General features: G+C 44.4%; 1 protein-coding gene across 2 annotated transcripts in view; it reads left to right on the top strand.

The window, feature by feature from the left end:
- The window catches only part of COL28A1 (collagen type XXVIII alpha 1 chain), a 378,659-nt gene that overhangs the window by 160,072 nt on the left and 199,481 nt on the right, over window positions 1–19,106 (top strand). For both annotated transcript variants that reach the window (XM_030200920.1, XM_030200909.1), the window contains 3 exons: window positions 1,979–2,050; window positions 2,458–2,526; window positions 9,508–9,576. In XM_030200920.1, coding sequence (XP_030056780.1) covers window positions 1,979–2,050; window positions 2,458–2,526; window positions 9,508–9,576 — 210 coding nt within the window. The remainder of the gene's footprint in view (window positions 1–1,978; window positions 2,051–2,457; window positions 2,527–9,507; window positions 9,577–19,106) is intronic.

Below are 19,106 nucleotides of genomic sequence, written 5' to 3'. Positions count from 1 at the left end.
CCTGGTGTACTACAATTAGGGGCTACCTTTTTTTTGAGGTTTCCTTGTAAATGTGTAGTAAAATTTCAATCGATAAAATACGTCTTCTTTGAACCTGCCCAGCTAACAGCATTTTTAACATCTAAGCATAAGTAGGGGTAGAATATTCTCTCTTGAAATAATAAATTAGAACCGACAAATTAAGGTATCATGCAAGCTATTTTCTTTAATGTTGTTTTATAAATATAAATGTTAACTCCATTGTGAACCCTCTTGAATCCATATAGAGGACTTGAGCAAATATTGGATATAATTTTTTTTCTTTGGCTAAATGTATATTGCAATATAATATGTGCTGATATTTTCTTTTCTGAACAAGTTGTATACTTGAAACTGTTAAATAAATTTATAAATAAAATAAAAAAAAAAAAATATTCTCTGAAGACCTAGCATTTTTCTTATGCTTTCCCTTGCTTTTCTCCTTGATGGCTTTTTTTGCCACTAATTATGGAATCCTTATGTATTTTCCACCGGATTCTGTATAGGTCACCCAAAGTTGGGCATGCAGTTTTGGCCATGGATCACAGATCCACCTGTAATTAGCTAATTAGGTAACAAAAATCAATTATGTTAACAAACACTTAATTGGCAGTAATTAGGAATTATGTGTGGATCTCATTATGCCCTATTCTTTAACTTGCGCACCTAAATTTCATAGTGTGCAACTCCAAAGGGGGCATGGCCATGGGAGAGGTGTAGGAAGGTTGAGGGCAATCCCAGAATTTAGGTGTGGTGTTATGGTGTTCATGCCTAAGGTTAGGCGTGAAATGTGCACTAGACTAGCATTCTGTAAAGGCTGTTCAGTGCAGAGCACCCTTTGCAGAATACTAGTTTAGTTGGGATCATCCCAGCACCTAACTTTGGGTGCCATTTATTGAATTTCCCTTTATACATCCTGCCATTCATGTTTCTTACTTTCGATTCCTCTCCCTGTTGTGTTTTGTGTATGTGTGTGTTTTCTGGTTTCTGATGCTGTGCTATTCAGCCTTCTCCCTTTTTCTACCCATTCTGTATGAGTTTTCAATTATAGTGCTGATTATTTCATGTTTATTTGGTTCTAATTTTATGTTGGCCAATGTACACCACCATGATATTTCTGTGACTGGCCATCTAACAAATATTTGAATGAATAAATAAATACATACATACCAGGGAGGTCTTTGCTCTTAATTGAGAGGCTTTTTTTAGCAATAGTGTGTGCTAAGTGATTCATAGCCCATAGGTATAAAATAGGATGCAAAGAATTTAGCACGCACTAATGTCTGTTAGTGCGTCTTAAGCTTTAGTAAAAAAAGGCCTCTGAATGCTCTATACTGTACACATGAATAAAGGAGTCTTTTACAAAGGTGTGGTAGCGTTTTTAGTGCTAAATGCTAGACACTCATAGGAATATATGGGCGTCTCTAGTGTTTAGCGTGCGCTAAATACGCCAGCGTACCTTTGTAAACAGAACCCTAAATGAGGTGCGTCCATTAGCTGTAATGAATGCAAATTTATTTTTATTTTGCATACATTTGGAACAGATGTCCTTAGTCATGAAAATATAAATGAGTACAAGTGGCATATGATATTTTCCAAAGACCTACAAGGACAAAGAAAAGCTTATGCTATTCATAACATGTTCTGGAATGAGCACAGTGGGTGGTATTGTAGGCCCAAGAGTTTCTCAGCAATAAAACAAATAGACTTCATGAGAAGAATCTCCAGCAAACACAATTTGTGACCGTCTATTAATTACACTTCTAAAATGGGATAGGCAACTCACCAAGATCTGATTTTATAAGAAATTATTTTTATGTATAAATGACAAATAACATTTTTCTTCATTGTAATTTTAAAAAAGTTCTTAGTTATATAGCGTACTTTTAGTCAGTACATGCCACAAATGGTAACTTTTTTAACATATGAAGAAAATAATATTAATCTTTATTTTGATTAGGGTGATGAAGGCGAAAAAGGGTCCAGAGGTTTTCCTGGTCTTCCAGGCCTTCAAGGGCCGGCAGGACCTAAGGTATACATATATATATTATAATCTGATGAATGGATGGAAATACTAAATTGCTTAGAAACAATTAGGAAGTGTGACATTATAGATAGCCTTAATTCAACCCCCTGCCCAATTCATTTCTTTACAAAAGAAACGTTTGACCCTCCATGCTTCCCACCAAAACACCATCTTTGAAAAGTAGAACTATTAAATGTCTCCTCCCTCCCAGTGGCTACTGTTAGTCAAAATTTGTAATTCAAAAAGTATAAAGGGAGGACAAATATTGAAACAAACTGTAGCACACATATTCAGTGTGATCTCATAAGCCTCTATGTTTTATTAAAATAAAGCTAAAAGTAACTGGAAAACAGATTTTTTTAATAAGCATTTTAAAGAAATTAATCAAATGTAATTACTATATTCTTTTTTAGGGTGAGCCTGGAAGTTCAGGCCCAGTTGGTTTGCCTGGACCATCAGTGCGAGGGCTGCCTGGACCCAAGGTACAGGAATGCAAATGTGTAAAATCAAGCAATGATTTTCTTGGTAGCAAGTTGAGGGTTACAGATTAACCTCGTAGTTTGTAGAGGGTACACTGCTCTTCAATGTGTGATATAGGTTGTACCTTTTAACAAGGGCACAGTGGGTTGTCTCTAAAGGCTCAGTGGTAACCTTTTCTTGTCTTGAACCTGCTTAGCAAGGACAGTTCTCGTCTTGTTAGCTGATGAATGAAGTTTAATAAGAGGAACTTCTCTAGGTTCCTGTAGTTTCTTCACCTTGTTCCAAATGGCAGCTGCAGACAGACCATGATCAGGAATGACTTGATTTAAAGAACAGTAAATAAGGATCTAGTATTCATTCCACCATGAGAACAGCTTTATTAGGACTGTTTGAGAATTTTACCTGAAGACTGTCAGTTCAATATTCAGCCCGCAGTGGCCCATACCTGAGTACCAGAACTGAATACTCGGTTGATTTGGTGACTGCTGGATGTTATCCAGGTACCACCAAAGTTCAGCACTGATATTCAGTGCCAGATAGCTATTTGAGTAAGTTAGGTCAGCCTTTCCTGTGGACCTACTTGCCTGGGCAGTGGTGCTGAATGTTGGCAGTACCATCATAACCTCCAGCTTCTCCTGTGCTCTACACGCAGACCCACCCCTGCACTATCTGGTCAAGTGGTGATAGAGGGACCCAGTCAGAGGGACTTAACCAGGAAGGAGCAATTCCTGTCCAATTAAGTCCACTGAATAACGACTGGCACAGATTCCTGTTTAAAAACATGGTATTCTCCAAGGACAAGCAGGCCAGTTGATTCTCACATGTCGGTGATGTCATCCACGGTGCCTGGTGCGGAAACGCCCAGCATACTTTAAGAGCTTGTGGCAGTTCTCCCACCACGCATGTACAAGTACCTTCCTGGCCAATTCACAAGTGCAGGACCAGCAGTCTTTTTCCATCAGTGGTGAGGAGAAGACGCATTCTGCGCAGCTCCTGTCAGTGTAATTTTTTTCATTGTGATTTTGGTGCCTTCCCTCATGGGTTACTTGGCTAATACTTTGGGATCTATTTTCTCCTTTCCCCTATACTTTTAGTGTACTTTGCCCTCGTTTACATTTATTTTTTTTCATACTTGTTAGGCTGTCTTAGGCATGAGCATTGGCTGGGAGTTTTTCCCTTTATTTTTTTGATGATTTGCCCCCCCTTTGTATCACCATAGAGTTGTTTGATTTGGCCACGGCTGTTTTCCCTTCCATGTCATCGAAGGTTCCTTCTGGTTTTAATCACTGTGCTTGGTGAAATCAATCCATCTCTGGGGCTGACACCCATTCCTGGTGTATCCAGTGTTTGAGGCCAGACCATAACTCTACTAACTGTATTCTTTGTTTACATATGAAAAAAGAACACTGAAGCCCAGAGAGATTCAAAAAGCGAACGTTTTGGAGCCAGGTCTGAATTGTCAATGTCAGCATTGGTATGAGTGTTGGCGCTTGTGCTGACGTCGAGTACATCGCTCCCTATGGCTACAAGACCTTTGTCTGACACTGGGAGCAGGTGTGCATCAAGTAGGTTTCCACCTGCTTCGATGCCAGCCACTGTGCAGAGCCCCTGGGACCGGTCAGCATCGGACCTGCCACCGAGGAGACTGGAGGATTTGACATAATCCTTGTCAGCAACAGGGGGTGTCGATGCTTGGCATCGGGTGAAGGCCAAGAAGCATAAACATTGATCCCCCTTGACACATGGTACTGGGACCACCGGAGTACAGAGAGATATGTTCCCGAGAAGCGTCAGCGTGGGAGGAGCACTTCCCCTCTATTGAAGAGGTGCCTGTGTAGAGGTCTCCATGAAGCCTGGACCAGGTGCCTGAGTTAACACCGATGGTTCTGCAGGCTCTCTCTGAACTGACGCCCCAGCCTTTCCTGGTCAACCCTCAATGAACAGATCCAGGTCATGCTCCAACAGCACTTGGCGGGGCTTTTAAAGCAAGGTGCATTGGTATCAGGGGTTCTAGCACCAGCCATACCTCTACTTTTTGCCTTGCAGGACCCTCAGCCTATGGTGAGGTCTCCAATACCAGTGTCACATGCGGTATTGGTATTGACAGCCGCCCATGTGGGTACCCCTTTGATGTCGGTGGAGGAAGCTTTGCTGGAGTTGAGAGTGGAGCCTGCATCTTGACACCTTTCCAGGCAAATACATGGTTCCTCCTACTCAAGACAGGCATGGACTCAGCCCTCCCATGAGGAGTTTTTTGCTGATTCCAATACAGACTGCTCATGGTCATCTGGTGATGATCCAAGGTACTCCTCCTCCGAGGAGTCCTATGGTATTCCATAAGTCCCCTCCCCTCCAGAGGAGAGGCAAAAGTCTCCACTAGACAGTCTCTACTTCCCCAGTTTTGTGAAGGAGATGGCTGCTGCCATTTCAATTCAGTTGGAGATAGAGGACTAACCCAGGGCTGAGATGTTTGTGGTCCTGGACTATGACTGTCCACCTAGAGAGGCTGTGACTGTCCCGCTTCACAAAATCTTATGTGATATTCAGGTGAAGAATTGGTAGTCCTCTCTGTCCCTGTTCTCCCCAAAAAGATTGACACCATGTATTAGATTCAGAGCTCACCTGGATTTGATAAGCCACGGTTGCCTCATCATTCCTTGGTGGTGGAATCCATGCTCAAATGGGCCAGAAGTTCCAGAGACCTTGCTTAGGCACCACCAAACAGGGAAGCTCAAACTCTGGACTCATTTGGGCGTAAGATGTATCAGGCCTCAATGCTCATAAACATTATTTTGTCATACCAGCTCTACATGAGCCTTTACTTGCCAAACTTATTGCACAGTATGACTGATTTGGCAGATTCTCTCCCACCAGAGCAGGCCATATCTCTTCACCAGCTGGCCAAGCAGCAGAAGGCTTATCGCAAGTTCTTGGCCTGGGCACATGTGATACTTTGATGTGGCATCTAGGATCGCTGCGCAAAGTATAAGGATGTGCAGACTATCATGGCTGCATGTCTCTAACTTGGTGGTCGAGCAGAGGTTTCAAGTTTCAAGTTTATTAATTGCTTGATATACCATTAAGGGTACAATCCATCAAAGCAGTTTATATCTTAAATCTATAATAAATAATCAGAGAGGAAAAGAACACCGTTCAATATAGGAAAGAAATAGGGATTCAGTAAGAAGGAAAAGAAATTCTAATGAAAGAAAGTAAATAACAGAGAATAGTATCATCTAATGGTAACAATGGATTCACCAGTCAGTGAAGGGTGGCTGGAGCCGAAGGCGTTAACAAACAGGTGGGCCTTCAGCTGGGCCTTAAAATATGAAGGAGGTCTCTAATCACAGGGCTAAAGGAGCAGCATTCCAGAGCTGTGGACCCATGACACTAAATATACTTTTAATTATAGGTTGGTAGATGCCACATACTGTGGAGATAATCTTTTTGGAGAGAAGGTGGAGGAGGTCACGGACCTCATCAAGAAACACACTGATACCATCGACACTGTCTCCTGGTGAGCACCTTCTGTACCCTCCTCTTCTAGGAGGTTTTTGGGCAAGTCGAAGAGAGGTCCCTACTACTCTCAATGGCATAGGTACACTCCTTCTCGTCCTGCTCAGCAAGCTCAGCCCCATTGCACTCATTCTTATTAACAGCATTTGCCTAAGCCCCAGCTGACTCTGTGTGAAAACAGGGGATGAGCTTTTGACTGGCTCCAACAGAGGGATGTCCTACTGGTAGGAGGGAGCCTGAGTTTTTTCCAAGAAAGGTGGACCTTTGTATCCTCTGACTGGTGGGTTCTTCGAATAGTCTGTCATAGTTATGCTCTACATTGGTGATGAAGACCACCAAATTACCCCCAGAGAGCATCTATCTTCAGCTCTCACCACAAAGAAGTACTCACAGAGGAACTCTTCAAAAGCCACATGCAGTCAAACCCATTCCACCAGGGGAAGAAGGGAGAAGGGATTCTATTCCAGGTACTTCCTTGTGCCAAAGAAAATGGGGGATTTGTCCCATCCTAGACCTCAGGGCCCTGAACAAATTCCTGGTCACAGAAAATTTCAGGATGTTTTCCCTGGGCACCCAGTGATACAGGCTCAAGATTGGCTATGCTTTATGGACTTATAAAGGATGCCTAATACACATATCCCAATACTTCTAGGCCACAGGAGGTATCAGATTTCAGTTCCGCATCCTGCCATTTGGCTTCACATCAGCTCCCAGAGTTTTCACAAAATTTCTACTGGTAGTCACAGCATTGCTATGTAGACTGTAAGTCCATGTGTTTCCCTACCTGCATGATTGACTGGTGAAAAGCACATCAAAGGACAGTGCTCAGGAGTCTATGCAGAGAACTATTCAGGTGCTAGAGCTACTAGGGTTCATTGTAAACTACTCCAAGTCCCATCTCCTCCCTGTTCAGCAACTGGAGTTCATTGGAATCCTGCTAGATACACAGCAGGCATGAGCCTTTCTCCCTGTGCTGAGGGTGGACGCTCTAATTGCAAGCCAGCCAGCAGGTCAAAGCTCAGCAGATGTTGAGGTTACTAGACCACATGGACTTCACTGTGAATGTCACTCCCTTGGCACTTCTTCACATGAGAACTGCCCAGTGGACCCTAGCTTCCCAGTGGTCTCAGGCCTTGGGGGATCTAGCAGATGCCATCTGAATGACTCCATTCAATCCCTCCTCTGGTGGACAATTTGATCCAATTTGACCATGGAACTTTCATTCTAAATTCCTCAGCCCTAGAAGTTGCTGATGGTGGATACATCCCACCTGGGGCTTTCAGAGATCGGCTGTTCAACCAAATTCTACTTATCCAAACAGATAATCAGGTTGCAATGTATTACACCAACAAGCAGGGGGGGGTACAATCGTACCCTCTGTGTCAGGATGCTGTCCAGACGTGGCAATGGGCTGTCTAAAATGGGATAGTTCTCAGAGCCACTTACCCGGTGGGCAAGTCTAATAGCCTGGCTGACAAACTGAGCAGGGTCATGCAACTGCATGAGTGGTCACTCAGCATGGGCATTGCTCATAAGATTTTTCAAGACTGGGGCACCCCCTCAGTGGATCTCTTTGCCACTCCTTACAACCTTAAGCCCCTTGGTACTGCTCCAGGCTCAGAGCACACGACAAGCTAGCATCGAATGCCTTCTCCATTGGGAGAACAGTCTTCTGTATGTGTATCATCCCATCCTTCTTGTGGAGAAGACTTTGCTGTAACTCAGGCAAGGCAGGGAAACCATGATCCTAATCACCCCATATTGGCCAGACAGATCTCGTTCCCTCGTCTTCTGGAGCTGTCCTTCAAAGAACTTTGGAGACTGGAGTGTTTTCTGACCCTCATAAATCAGACCGAGGGATCTCTTCTATACCCCAATTTCCAGTCTCTGGCCCTCACAGTCTGGATGTTGAGAGCTTAGGATTTTCTTTATTGCATCTCCCAGAGGGTGTTTCCAGAGTTTTGCTGGCTTCCAGGAAAGATTCCACTAAAAGGTGTTATTCTTTCAAATAGAGGAGGTTTGCCATCTGGTGTGAGGACAAGGCCCTAGATCCTGTTTCTTGCCCTACACAGTCCCTGCTTGAATACCTTCCATACTTTTCTGAGTCTGGTTTGAAGACCAACTCTGTAAAGGGTTCACCTAATGCAATTAGCGCTTACTATCACCATGCAGAAGGTAAGCCCATCTTTCTAGCTTCTGGTTGTTCACTTCATGAGAGGTTTGTTTTTGACAAAGCCCCCTATCAAATCTTCCACTGTGCTATGGGACCTCAATGTCATCCTTATTCAGCTGATGAAAGCTCCTTTTGAGCCACTAGATTCCTGCCCACTGATGTACTTGACCTGGAAGATGTTGTTTTTTGGTGGCAGTTACTTCAGCTCAGGGTCAGTGAATCCACCTTACACAAAGTTTCATCATAACAGAGTAGTTCTCAGCACACACCCTAAGTTCCTCCCTAAGGTACAGTCAGACTTCCATCTAAATCAGTCAGCCGTCCTTCAACATTTTTTCCCAAACCTATTTCCCATCCTGGCAAAAGCACACTGCACACTTTGGACTGCAAGTGAGCATTGGCTTTTTACCTGGAGCAGACTAGGCTCTATGGATAGTCCACCCAGCTTTTTGTTTCTTTAGTTCCCAACAGAATGGGGGTTGCCATTGGGACATGCACAATTTCTAATTGGCTCGCTTATCCTTTACTTATGCCCAAGTTGGGCTGACTGTTGAGGGTCATATCAAGGCTCAAAATATCAGAGCCATTGCGGCATCAGTAACCCACTTGAGATCAGCCTCTGTTGAAGAGATTTGCAAAGCTGCAACGTGGTCTTCAGTCCACACATTTACATCCCACCATTGCCTTGAGTAAGATACCCAAAGTGACAGTCAGTCTGGACAGACAGTTCTGCAAAATTATTTTGGGATCTAGAATCCAACTCCACCCTCCTAGGCCTATTTTATTTTGTTCCGGGCTGCACTCTCACAACAAGTATGTGTACAGTTTCAGGTTAACTGACTTTTTTGAACTTGCCATTGTGAGTTCCTATTGTTCTACTGTTATTATTTTCCATGAGCCTGGTAGCTAGGGATTCTCACATGTAGGAATCAACTGGTCTGCTTGTCCTCGGAGAAAGTGAAGTTACTTACCTGTAGCAGGTATTCTCCGAGGACAGCAGGCCATTTATTCTCATATAACCTCCCACCTTATGTAGTGTCACATTCACGTGATATCACTTCTTATTCATCTTTAAATATTGCTTGGTTCCTATGGTGTGAAAGGCAGAATGGCAGAGTTGCTGTCAAATAATATGTCTGAACTTTTCTTCAGTGTTACATTTTATAGGACAGGGCAAGAGAGTAGAATCAAGATAATATAACAAATAAAAAAAACCTAAATTATATTTTTTTCACAAAACCTATATAATGGAATTATAAACAATTAACATTTTTTCTTGCTTTTGTTTCTGCAGGGCGATCCAGGTTCTATTGGGCCACCAGGTGTTAGTGGAGAACCTGGGCATTCAATAATAGGATCGAAGGTATTTATTTATTTTGGCCTTTATATCCCACATTTTCCATTGTTTCAATGTTGCTTAGAGAGATAATAGTTACTTTTAGCAGAAGAGGGTTGAGTGTGTATTTGCATATTCATGAGGACAATGGATGAGTGTTTCGATGAGATTTACAATGAGGTAAAGTAGTTCAATTGGTGACTAATTGCCTGTCTGTGGAAAGAAGGATTAAATGCAGACTAGTGATGAAAAGTAAGCTAACAAGGAACTTTCTGATTCGCATGACCGATCTAGAGTTCCCCCTACCCTCCCCGAGTCTTCATAGAAGAACTTTTTGAAGAAAAAAGCTTTGAGTTGTTTACGAAAGTTAAAGTAGTTATTCATGCTTCTTAAGGCTTTTGGGAGTGTGTTCCAGTTCTGTGTGCATAGATATTTAAAGCATGATGAGTAAACTGACATGTATCGCAGTCCCTGGCAATTGGAGAAGTGGAGTGTGAGATAGTTTCTTGATTCCATGCTGATGTTGCATATTGTTAGGGTTTTTAGGTCTGCATGTAACCGGGAGCAAGACTGAAAATGATTCTGTAGGCTAGTGTGCAGAGCTTGAAGATTATTCTTGCCTTAACAGGGAGCCAGTGTAAGGCTTGGAGTAGTGGGGTGATTCAGTCAAAATGGGAGTTTCCATGAATTAGTCATATGGTGGTGTTTTGCATCGTTTGTAATTTTCTCAGGACATGATCTTTCCATCCGGCATAGACTCTGTTGCAGTAGTCTAGGTGTACTACTACTGTCAAGCATGCGGAAGACTTTCTCAGAAAGTAGCCTCTGATGCACCTTAGTTTCCACATTGTGCGGAACATTTTCATTGTGGCGTTCGTTATCTATATTTTGAAGAACAGGCTTCGGTCTAGTGTGATTCCTAGGATTTTCAGGCTGTCTGCTATCAGGTGAGTGAACCCATCTATAACGATGCTGGAGAAAGTGTCCTGACAGTAGGTGGATGTGAGAATTAAGAATTGTGTTTTCTGTCTGTTTAGTTTTAATTTGAATGCAGTTGCCTAGGATTCTAGGATGTTCATTCCTTGGGTTATTGTGGTAGCAATTTCTGTTGTGCCCTTGTCGAATAGTATGTAGATTGATACGTCATCTGCATAGATGAATGGGTTGAAGCCATTTCTTGCCAATGTGTTGGCTAGTGGGAGCATTATAATGTTGAAAAGTATAAGTGATATTGGTAATCCTTGCAGGACTCTGCATTCTGCTGTCATGGGGGGAGAGTGTGTTGCCCATATTGACTTGGTAGGATCTGGATGTCAAGAATCCTTTGAACCATTTTAGCACCTCACCACTGATGCTGATTTTGTCCAGTAATCTTATCAGAATCTGGTGATCGACCATGTCAAAGGTGCTTTATATGTTGAATTGGAGGAGTAGGATTTTCTTGCCTTTGCTGATTTACCTTTTGAAGTTGGCTAGTAGCATTATGTGTACTGTTTCAGTGCTGTATAATATACATTATTGCAATACAAGATAAACACCATGGAGAGTGGCCTAATACCTGAAAGGGAATGGGAATTCAGACACACAAAAAATTGGGTAGATTTTAATTATTATTGATTTAAAACTCTGGATGTTAAATTACATGGCTAGTGAGTTGAATTATTAGACGTGGAGGGGCATAATTGAACGAAAACGTCTATCTCCATGGGCGTTTATCTCCGAGAACGGGTCCGTGAAGGGGCGGACCGAACCGTATTTCGAAAAAAATAGACGTCCATGTTTTATTCGACAATTTGTGAGCTGGGCGTTTTTGTTTTTCAGTGATAATGGAAAATGAAAGCGCCCAGCTCAAAAACGAATAAATCCAAGGCATTTGTTCGTGGGAGGGGCCAGGATTCGTAGTGCACTGGTCCCCCTCACATGCCAGGACACCAACCGGGCACCCTAGGGGGCACTTTTACAAAAACAAAAAAAAAGGTAAAAGAGCTCCCAGGTGCATAGCACCCTTCCCTTGTGTGTTGAGCCCCCCAAATCCCCCTCAAAACCCACTGCCCACAAGTCTACACCATTACTATAGCCCTAAGGGGGTGAAGGGGGGCACCTACTTGTGGATACAGTGGGTTTGGGGGGGTTGGATGACTAAGCATTAAGCAGCACAATTGTAACAGGTAGGGGGGGGATGGGCCTGGGTCCACCTGCCTGAAGTCCACTGCACCCCCTAACAACTGCTCCAGGGACCTGCATACTGCTGCCAGGAAGGTGGGTATGACATTTGAGGGTGAAAATAAAAAGTTGTGAAACATCATATTTTGTGGTGGGAGGGGGTTAGTGACCACTGGGGGAGTCAGGGGAGGTCATCCCCGATTCCCTCTGGTGGTAATCTGGTCATTTAGGGCACTTTTTGGGGCCTTATTCGTGAAAAAACAGGGTCCAGGAAAAGTGCCCTAAATTCTAGCTACAAACGCATACTTTTTTTCCATTATCGGCGAAAGGAGCCCATCTCTCCTCGGCCGATAACCACGCCCCAGTTCCACCTTCGCCACGCCTCCGACACGCCCCTGTCAACTTTGTACGCTTCCGCGATGGAGTGCAGTTGAAAACGTCCAAAATCGGCTTTCCATTATACCGATTTATTCGTTTTTGTGAGATAAACCTCTATCTCCCGATTTGGGTCGAAATCTAGGCGTTTTTCTCTTTCAATTATAAGGTGGATAGACCCCCCAGATTCTATAAACAGTGACTAAAGTTGAGTGTACATATCTACGCATATAGCCGATTTGTGCACGCAACTTAATTGCTTAACAATTAATTAGCGCTGATAACTGGCCACTAACAAGCAATTATTAGCACTAATTGGCACTAGTCAGAATTTATGTGTGCAATTTTCTAAGTGTATTCTGTAAAGTGGTGCACGTAAATTGGAATGTATGGATCACAAAAGGGGGCATGGCCATGGAAGGGGCATGGGCAGGTTGTTGGCGTTCCTAAAATTTATTTGCATTGTTACAGAATATGCCCGATCTGCACCTAAATAAGACATGGGCATTTACACCTAAATTTTAGTCATGGGACTGCCACTATGTGTATTGTGTAAACTGTACCTAACTTTATCAAGGTTTATAGAATAGCGCTAAGCATGGTATTTAATTGGCACCATATATAGAATCTGGCCCAGAGGGGGTAATTGGAGTTTTTTGTGCAAATAAGACAGTGTACACTTGTTAAATGATTTTTATAAAATTAGAGCAAAGGGAAGGTCCACAAAGCTTCCATAAAAAATCGAAAGACACAAAACAGGGGTGGAAGGAAATAAATGTTCCAGGTGAAACAGACACAATCAAAGTTCAAAGCTTCTAAAACATTATAAAAGACCCACAAGTACAAGTATGTGCTATGATAGCTAAGCACATACTTCTACATGACTTGGTTGTAAGCATGTTTGGTGGTAGACTATGGGCAAAACATGGGCAGAGTCATAAAGTATATGTCTAAGTTATAAAATATATGTTTCATCTGTGTACATGTACATTAGCCCGTAAGCTAATGTAAATGTACATAGCTGCATTTTAGTCATTATTTCAGTTGCTTTTGGGCTGGTATTTTATAAAGACACATAGGTGCTTGAGGAACAGCTTGGAGACTGGTTGTGTATGCAAGCACTGGATTGGGTGCCTCGGGCCCTGTTGACATCAGAAGAAGGCCCACTTTGAACACAAGATGGGATTTGGTGGTCGTTTTCTTGCTTGAATACATTTGCTTTATACCTCCCCACTAGCTAGTGTAAAAATTAATGGCTCTTATTCCAAACCTTTTGAATTGCATTGTGGTACCCATCAAGGGTGCACAGTGTCACCTTTACTGTTTGCAATATCCATAGAACCCTTGGCCCAGGTAGTACAGGATTTGCCGGGTATTTGGGGCTTGTCTGGGGGCAATAGTGAACACAAAATTATGCTGTTCGCGGAGGAATCTCTCTCCCAAGTTATTCAAGTGTTACCTCAATATGGAAAAGTATTTGACTTTAAAGTCAATATGACTAAGTCAGAAATTATATTCCTTTATTTGGCTGATTCTGAAGTGACCTGTCTGAGTCACCAGTTTCCCTTTCAGTAGGCCCAGAAACACATTAAATTCTTGGAGATGTGTATCACAGCAAAAATAGCTGGGTTATATCAAGCTAATCCCCCCCCCCCCCCTCAAGGTTAAGGAATTATTAGCTGATTTAGATCATTGGGAGGGTCTTATTGTTTCCTGGATAAGATGGATCCAGGTGGTAAAATGATGCTATTACCCAAACTTCTTTATTTATTTATAGTGCTCCCTCATCCTATTCCTCAATGTTTTTTCAATCAATTAAACCGCAATGTTTTTGCATATATTTGGAGGAAGCACCCTCCTAGGGTGGGTTGAGCAATGCTATATCAACCAAAACATAAAGGGGATATGAGAGTACCCAATTTTGAGCTATATTTTAAAGTAGTGCAATTGTGAATTGTGGCCGATTTGCTCTAGGGCAGTCTAAAGAAATGGATTTGTTGGAAACAGGCATGGGCAGTTTCCTGGCTCCCAAAGATCTTCTACATATAATTCAAGTGACTCCACTGGTGATTAGTTATCCCCTATAAACTTGGTCTCAGATACGTGGGAGGTTTTTTCTGGACAGGAGGTATCATTACAATTTGCTCCTTCCTTTGGTCCAGGACTTCAAGATTCAGTTTATAAACGATGGGCTTGCAATGGCTTGCTTATCCTTGGGCAGCTTCGAGAAGGGAGAATTTATTTCTTTTACAGACCTTCAGGATGAATATGGAGTAGTCCCAAGAGCGATGCTCCACTATCGACAGATTTGGGATTATATTCAACGTAAGGCCTAGGAGAACTTACCTTACAGTAAAAATTATAGAGCAAGTCATTTGGGAGGGGCAGGTAAAGGTAGTATGATTTATATTTAACTTTATTGATTCATATTACCTCCCCCCCCCCCCCCCCCCCCACAGGATTATGTTTCTAAATGGGACCTGGGTGAGTCTTATATTATGAAAAAATGGGAAAAGAGTTTTCAATATCTATTTAAGGTGCCTTTTGCTAGTAATTTGGTTGAGAATGTTTTAAAGATATTTTACTGATGGTATTATACCCAGTAAGGCTTCAGATGGTCCCTGTGGCCTCAACAGCTTGTTGGAGGAATTGCGGGGACCGAGGCACCTTTTCCATGTACAGTGGACCTGCCCTTTGGTTCAACCTTATTGGACTTCTGTTTTGGACACTTTGAAAGGTATATTGAAGAAGCCATATCTGCGATGACCAGAATCTTGCTTGCTTTATTTCAAACCGGTGGAAATCAAGGTTGCACACCAGTAAGATGGCGAATATCGCTCTTTATGGCTGGTAAATTAGCTCTAGCACAGGCGTGGAAGCTTGCCCTCCATATCTCGGGTTCTGCAGAAAATGGATTTTATTTTTTCAAATGTTTAAGTTGGTAGCATTGCGACATGGATGCTCATAGGAGCCAACTTTTCAAAATGATTGGGGGTGCTGAATTTTTTTTTATAGGCAGTATGTTGTCCCCCCCCCCCCCCCCCCCCCCCCCTCCAAATACCTTAAAATTCTGTCTACTGCAGTCTTCACCCGGGCAGTGGCACCGCCACTTATAGGCTGCCTGCAACCTGCACCAGGACTTCTTCCCTTAACAGTCCCACCCCTCAGTCCCCCTGTACTCTGCAAATATAAAGAGATGCAAATTTCAAAAACTGACATATTTCAATCACTATACTATAGGTTAACAAATAAAACAAAAAAATGGAAAATATGATATCATTTTAGTGGACTAAATACATTTTTCAATTAGCTTTCAAAGGCCAAAACCTCTTTCCTCAGGTCAGGACAGTATACTGCTGTTATGGTATTCTGTTCTGACACAAGAAACATTAGTCAAAAATGTATTAAAATTTGTCCAGTAAACATATCACCTTACTTCAATTTTCTATATTTATTAACACAGCTACCACACTACTTTATCCTAAACTAAAAATGAAATTCATTTTTTCCTACCTTTGTGGTCTGGCCGTTTACTGTTTCTAATTGTATTGGTCCCAGTCTCTTGTTTCTTCTTTCCTCAATCTTTAACTTTCCCCCCTTTCCATCCAGCGGCTACCCCCTCTCTCCCCCCTTTCCTTCCAGCATCTGCCCCCTCTCTCCCCCTTTCCTTCCAGTGTCTGCCCCTTCTCTCCCCCTTTCCTTCCAGCATCTGACCCCTCTCTTCCCTCTTTCCATTGCGTCTATTTTCTCCATTCATGTGTAGTTTTTCTCTTTTCCCTTTCCCTCATCTGTCAGTATGCATCTCCTTCCTCTTTATTCACTCCCCTCCATCCATATGCAACTCATTCCTCTCTCTTCCCTCTCCTCCATCCATGTCCACCATTTTCTTCTCTCTCCACCCCTCCATCCATGTTCATCTCAATTCCTCTCTTCCCTCCCCTCCATCCATGTCCAGCATTTTTTCTCTCTCCCCTCCATCCATGTGCATCTCCTCCTGTCTTCCCTCCCCTCTGTCCATCTCCAGCATTTCTCCTCTCTCCCCTCCATCCATGTGCATCTCCTCCTGTCTTCCCTTCCCTCCGTCCATGTCCAGCATTTCTCCTCTCTCCCCTCCATCCATGTGCATCTCCTCCTCCCCTCCGTCCATGTCCAGCATTTCTCCTCTCTCCCCGCCATCCATGTGCATTTCCTCCTGTCCTCCCTTCCCTCCATCCATGTCCTGCATTTCTCCTCTCCCCTCCATGTTCAACTACTTCCTGTCTTTCTTCCACTCCATGTCCAGCATTTCTCCTCTCTCCCCTCCCCTCCGTCCATGTGCATCTCCTTCCTGTCTTTCCTCTCTTCCATCTATATGCAGCATTTCTCCTGCCCTCCCCTGCATCCATGTACAGCAACTCTCATCTCTCCCCTGCCCTCCCCTCCATCCATGTCCAGCAACTCTCCTCTCTCCCCTGCCCTCCCCTGCATCCATGTTCAGCAACTCTCCCCTGCCCTCCCCTGCATCCATGTTCAGCAATTTCTCCCCTCTTCCCTGCCCTCCCCTGCATCCATGTTCAGAGATTTCTCCCCTCTTCCCTGCCCTCCCCTGCATCCATGTTCAGCGATTTCTCCCCTCTTCCCTGCCCCCTGCATTCATGTTCAGCGATTTCTCCCCTCTTCCCTGCCCCCTGCATTCATGTTCAGCAATTTCTCCCCTCTTCCCTGCCCCCTGTATTCATGTTCAGAGATTTCTCCCCTCTTCCCTGCCCCCTGCATCCATGTTCAGCGATTTTTCTCCTCTTCCCTGCCCCCTGCATCCATGTTCAGCGATTTCTCCCCTCTTCCCTGCCCTCCCCTGCATCCATATCAGCGATTTCTCCCCTCTTCCCTGCCCCCTGCATCCATGTTCAGCGATTTCTCCCCTCTTCCCTGCCCCCTGCATTCATGTTCAGCGATTTCTCCCCTCTTCCCTGCCCCCTGTATTCATGTTCAGAGATTTCTCCCCTCTTCCCTGCCCCCTGCATCCATGTTCAGCAATTTCTCCCCTCTTCCCTGCCCCCTGCATCCATGTTCAGCAATTTCTCCCCTCTTCCCTGCCCTCCCCTGCATCCATGTTCAGAGACTTCTCCCCTCTTCCCTGCCCTCCCCTGCATCCATGTTCAGCGATTTCTCCCCTCTTCCCTGCCCCCTGCATTCATGTTCAGCGATTTCTCCCCTCTTCCCTGCCCCCTGCATTCATGTTCAGCAATTTCTCCCCTCTTCCCTGCCCCCTGTATTCATGTTCAGAGATTTCTTCCCTCTTCCCTGCCCCCTGCATCCATGTTCAGCGATTTTTTCTCCTCTTCCCTGCCCCCTGCATCCATGTTCAGCGATTTCTCCCCTCTTCCCTGCCCTCCCCTGCATCCATATCAGCGATTTCTCCCCTCTTCCCTGCCCCCTGCATCCATGTTCAGCGATTTCTCCCCTCTTCCCTGCCCTCCTCTGCATCCATGTCAGCTAGGGTTACCATTTTGTGTCCTCTGAAAAAGAGGACACATGTCACGCCCCCTACCCCGCCCCGCCACGCCTCATGCCCCACCCCCTGCCACGCCCCCTTCGGGTCCTCGTTCCGCCCCTATTCCCCGCTCCCCCCGTCACATAGTCCCCTCCCCCCCCTCTCACATACCCCCCCTCACTTACTATCTAGCCCTGGTGGTCTAGTAGCGTCTTCTCTTCGGGGCAGGAAAGAGCCCCCTCTTTCCTGCCCGGAGCGCTGCCTGCCCTTGCTTGCTGCATCCTCCTCGGTCTGGCTGGGGATTCAAAATGGCCACCGAGAGTTGAAGCGGCCTCGCGAGAGTTCAACTCTCGGCGGCCATTTTGAATCCCCAGCCAGACCGAGGAGGATGATAGACAGCGAGGCAGCGCTCCGGGCAGGAAAGAGGGGGCTCTTTCCTGCCCCGAAGACGTCACTAGACCACCAGGGAACATGGTAAGGAAGGGGAGGGGACGGGAGACCAGACCCACGATGCCGATCGCCCGCACACACGCACGCGCCTGCCCGCACCCGCGCCCACATTTGTCCAGAAATCCGGACAAACGTGGGTGCAGGCAAAATCCGCCGGATGCCCCGGACATGCCCTCAAAAAGAGGACATGTCCGGGGAAATCCGGACGAATAGTAACCCTAATGTCAGCGATTTCTCCCCTCTTCCCTGTCCCCTGCCCTCTTGAAACTCATTTTACCTGACTGAACGGCAGTGAAAGAAGCAGAGTACAGCCAGCTCGTTTTCAGCTCTTTCCCTCTCAGCGTCCCACCCTTGTGTAAACAGGAAATGAGGGCAGGACCACAGCTCAGCTGAGAGGGAAGGAGAAAGCTGAAGACGAGCCGACTGTCCTCTCTGCTTCTTTCACTGCCCAGTGGCGTAGCCAGACTGCCAATTTTGGATGGGCCTGAACCCAAAGTGGGTGGGCATAAAATTTTCTCTGTACCCCCCCTCCCCAGCAAAATTTAGTCACACTCAGATGCATTTGTCACACAGGGTAAAGTGCTGCTTTTCAGTGCATCCAATTTCAGACAATTTATTTAATAGCCTAATCCTTTTCAGTGAGCTTTCAGAGGCCAAAATCTCCTGCCTCAGGTCAGTATAATGCTGTTACGGTATCCTCTCCTGACCTAAGGAAGGAAGTATTGGTCTCTGAAACTTTATTAACACCATATTACTTTATCCTAAATTAAAAATAAAATTATTTTCTTTACCTTTGTTGTATGGCCATTTACTTTTTCTCATTGAGTCTCTAGATTCTGCTTTTCTTCGTTTTCACTTAACTCTTCTGCCAGGGTTTCCTGGCCATTTGTCATTTTTCTCTCCTTTTTCTTTGCTTTCTTCAATATTTTTCTGCCTCTCTCTGTGTCCAGATTTAATTCATTCTTACTATCCATTCTTTAATTTCCTTCATCTACTTATGGCTTTTCATCTTTTTCTCACCCTTGTTCTCCCCATGCCCCTTCCTCTTATTCTCCAATCTTTCACTACTCCCCTTTTCCATGCAGCAGCTCTCCTC

Source organism: Microcaecilia unicolor, chromosome 1 (assembly GCF_901765095.1).
Source record: "Microcaecilia unicolor chromosome 1, aMicUni1.1, whole genome shotgun sequence".
NCBI lineage: Eukaryota > Metazoa > Chordata > Amphibia > Gymnophiona > Siphonopidae > Microcaecilia > Microcaecilia unicolor.
Note: the sequence above shows the minus strand (reverse complement) of the source record. Positions and strands in the feature narration are given on the sequence as shown.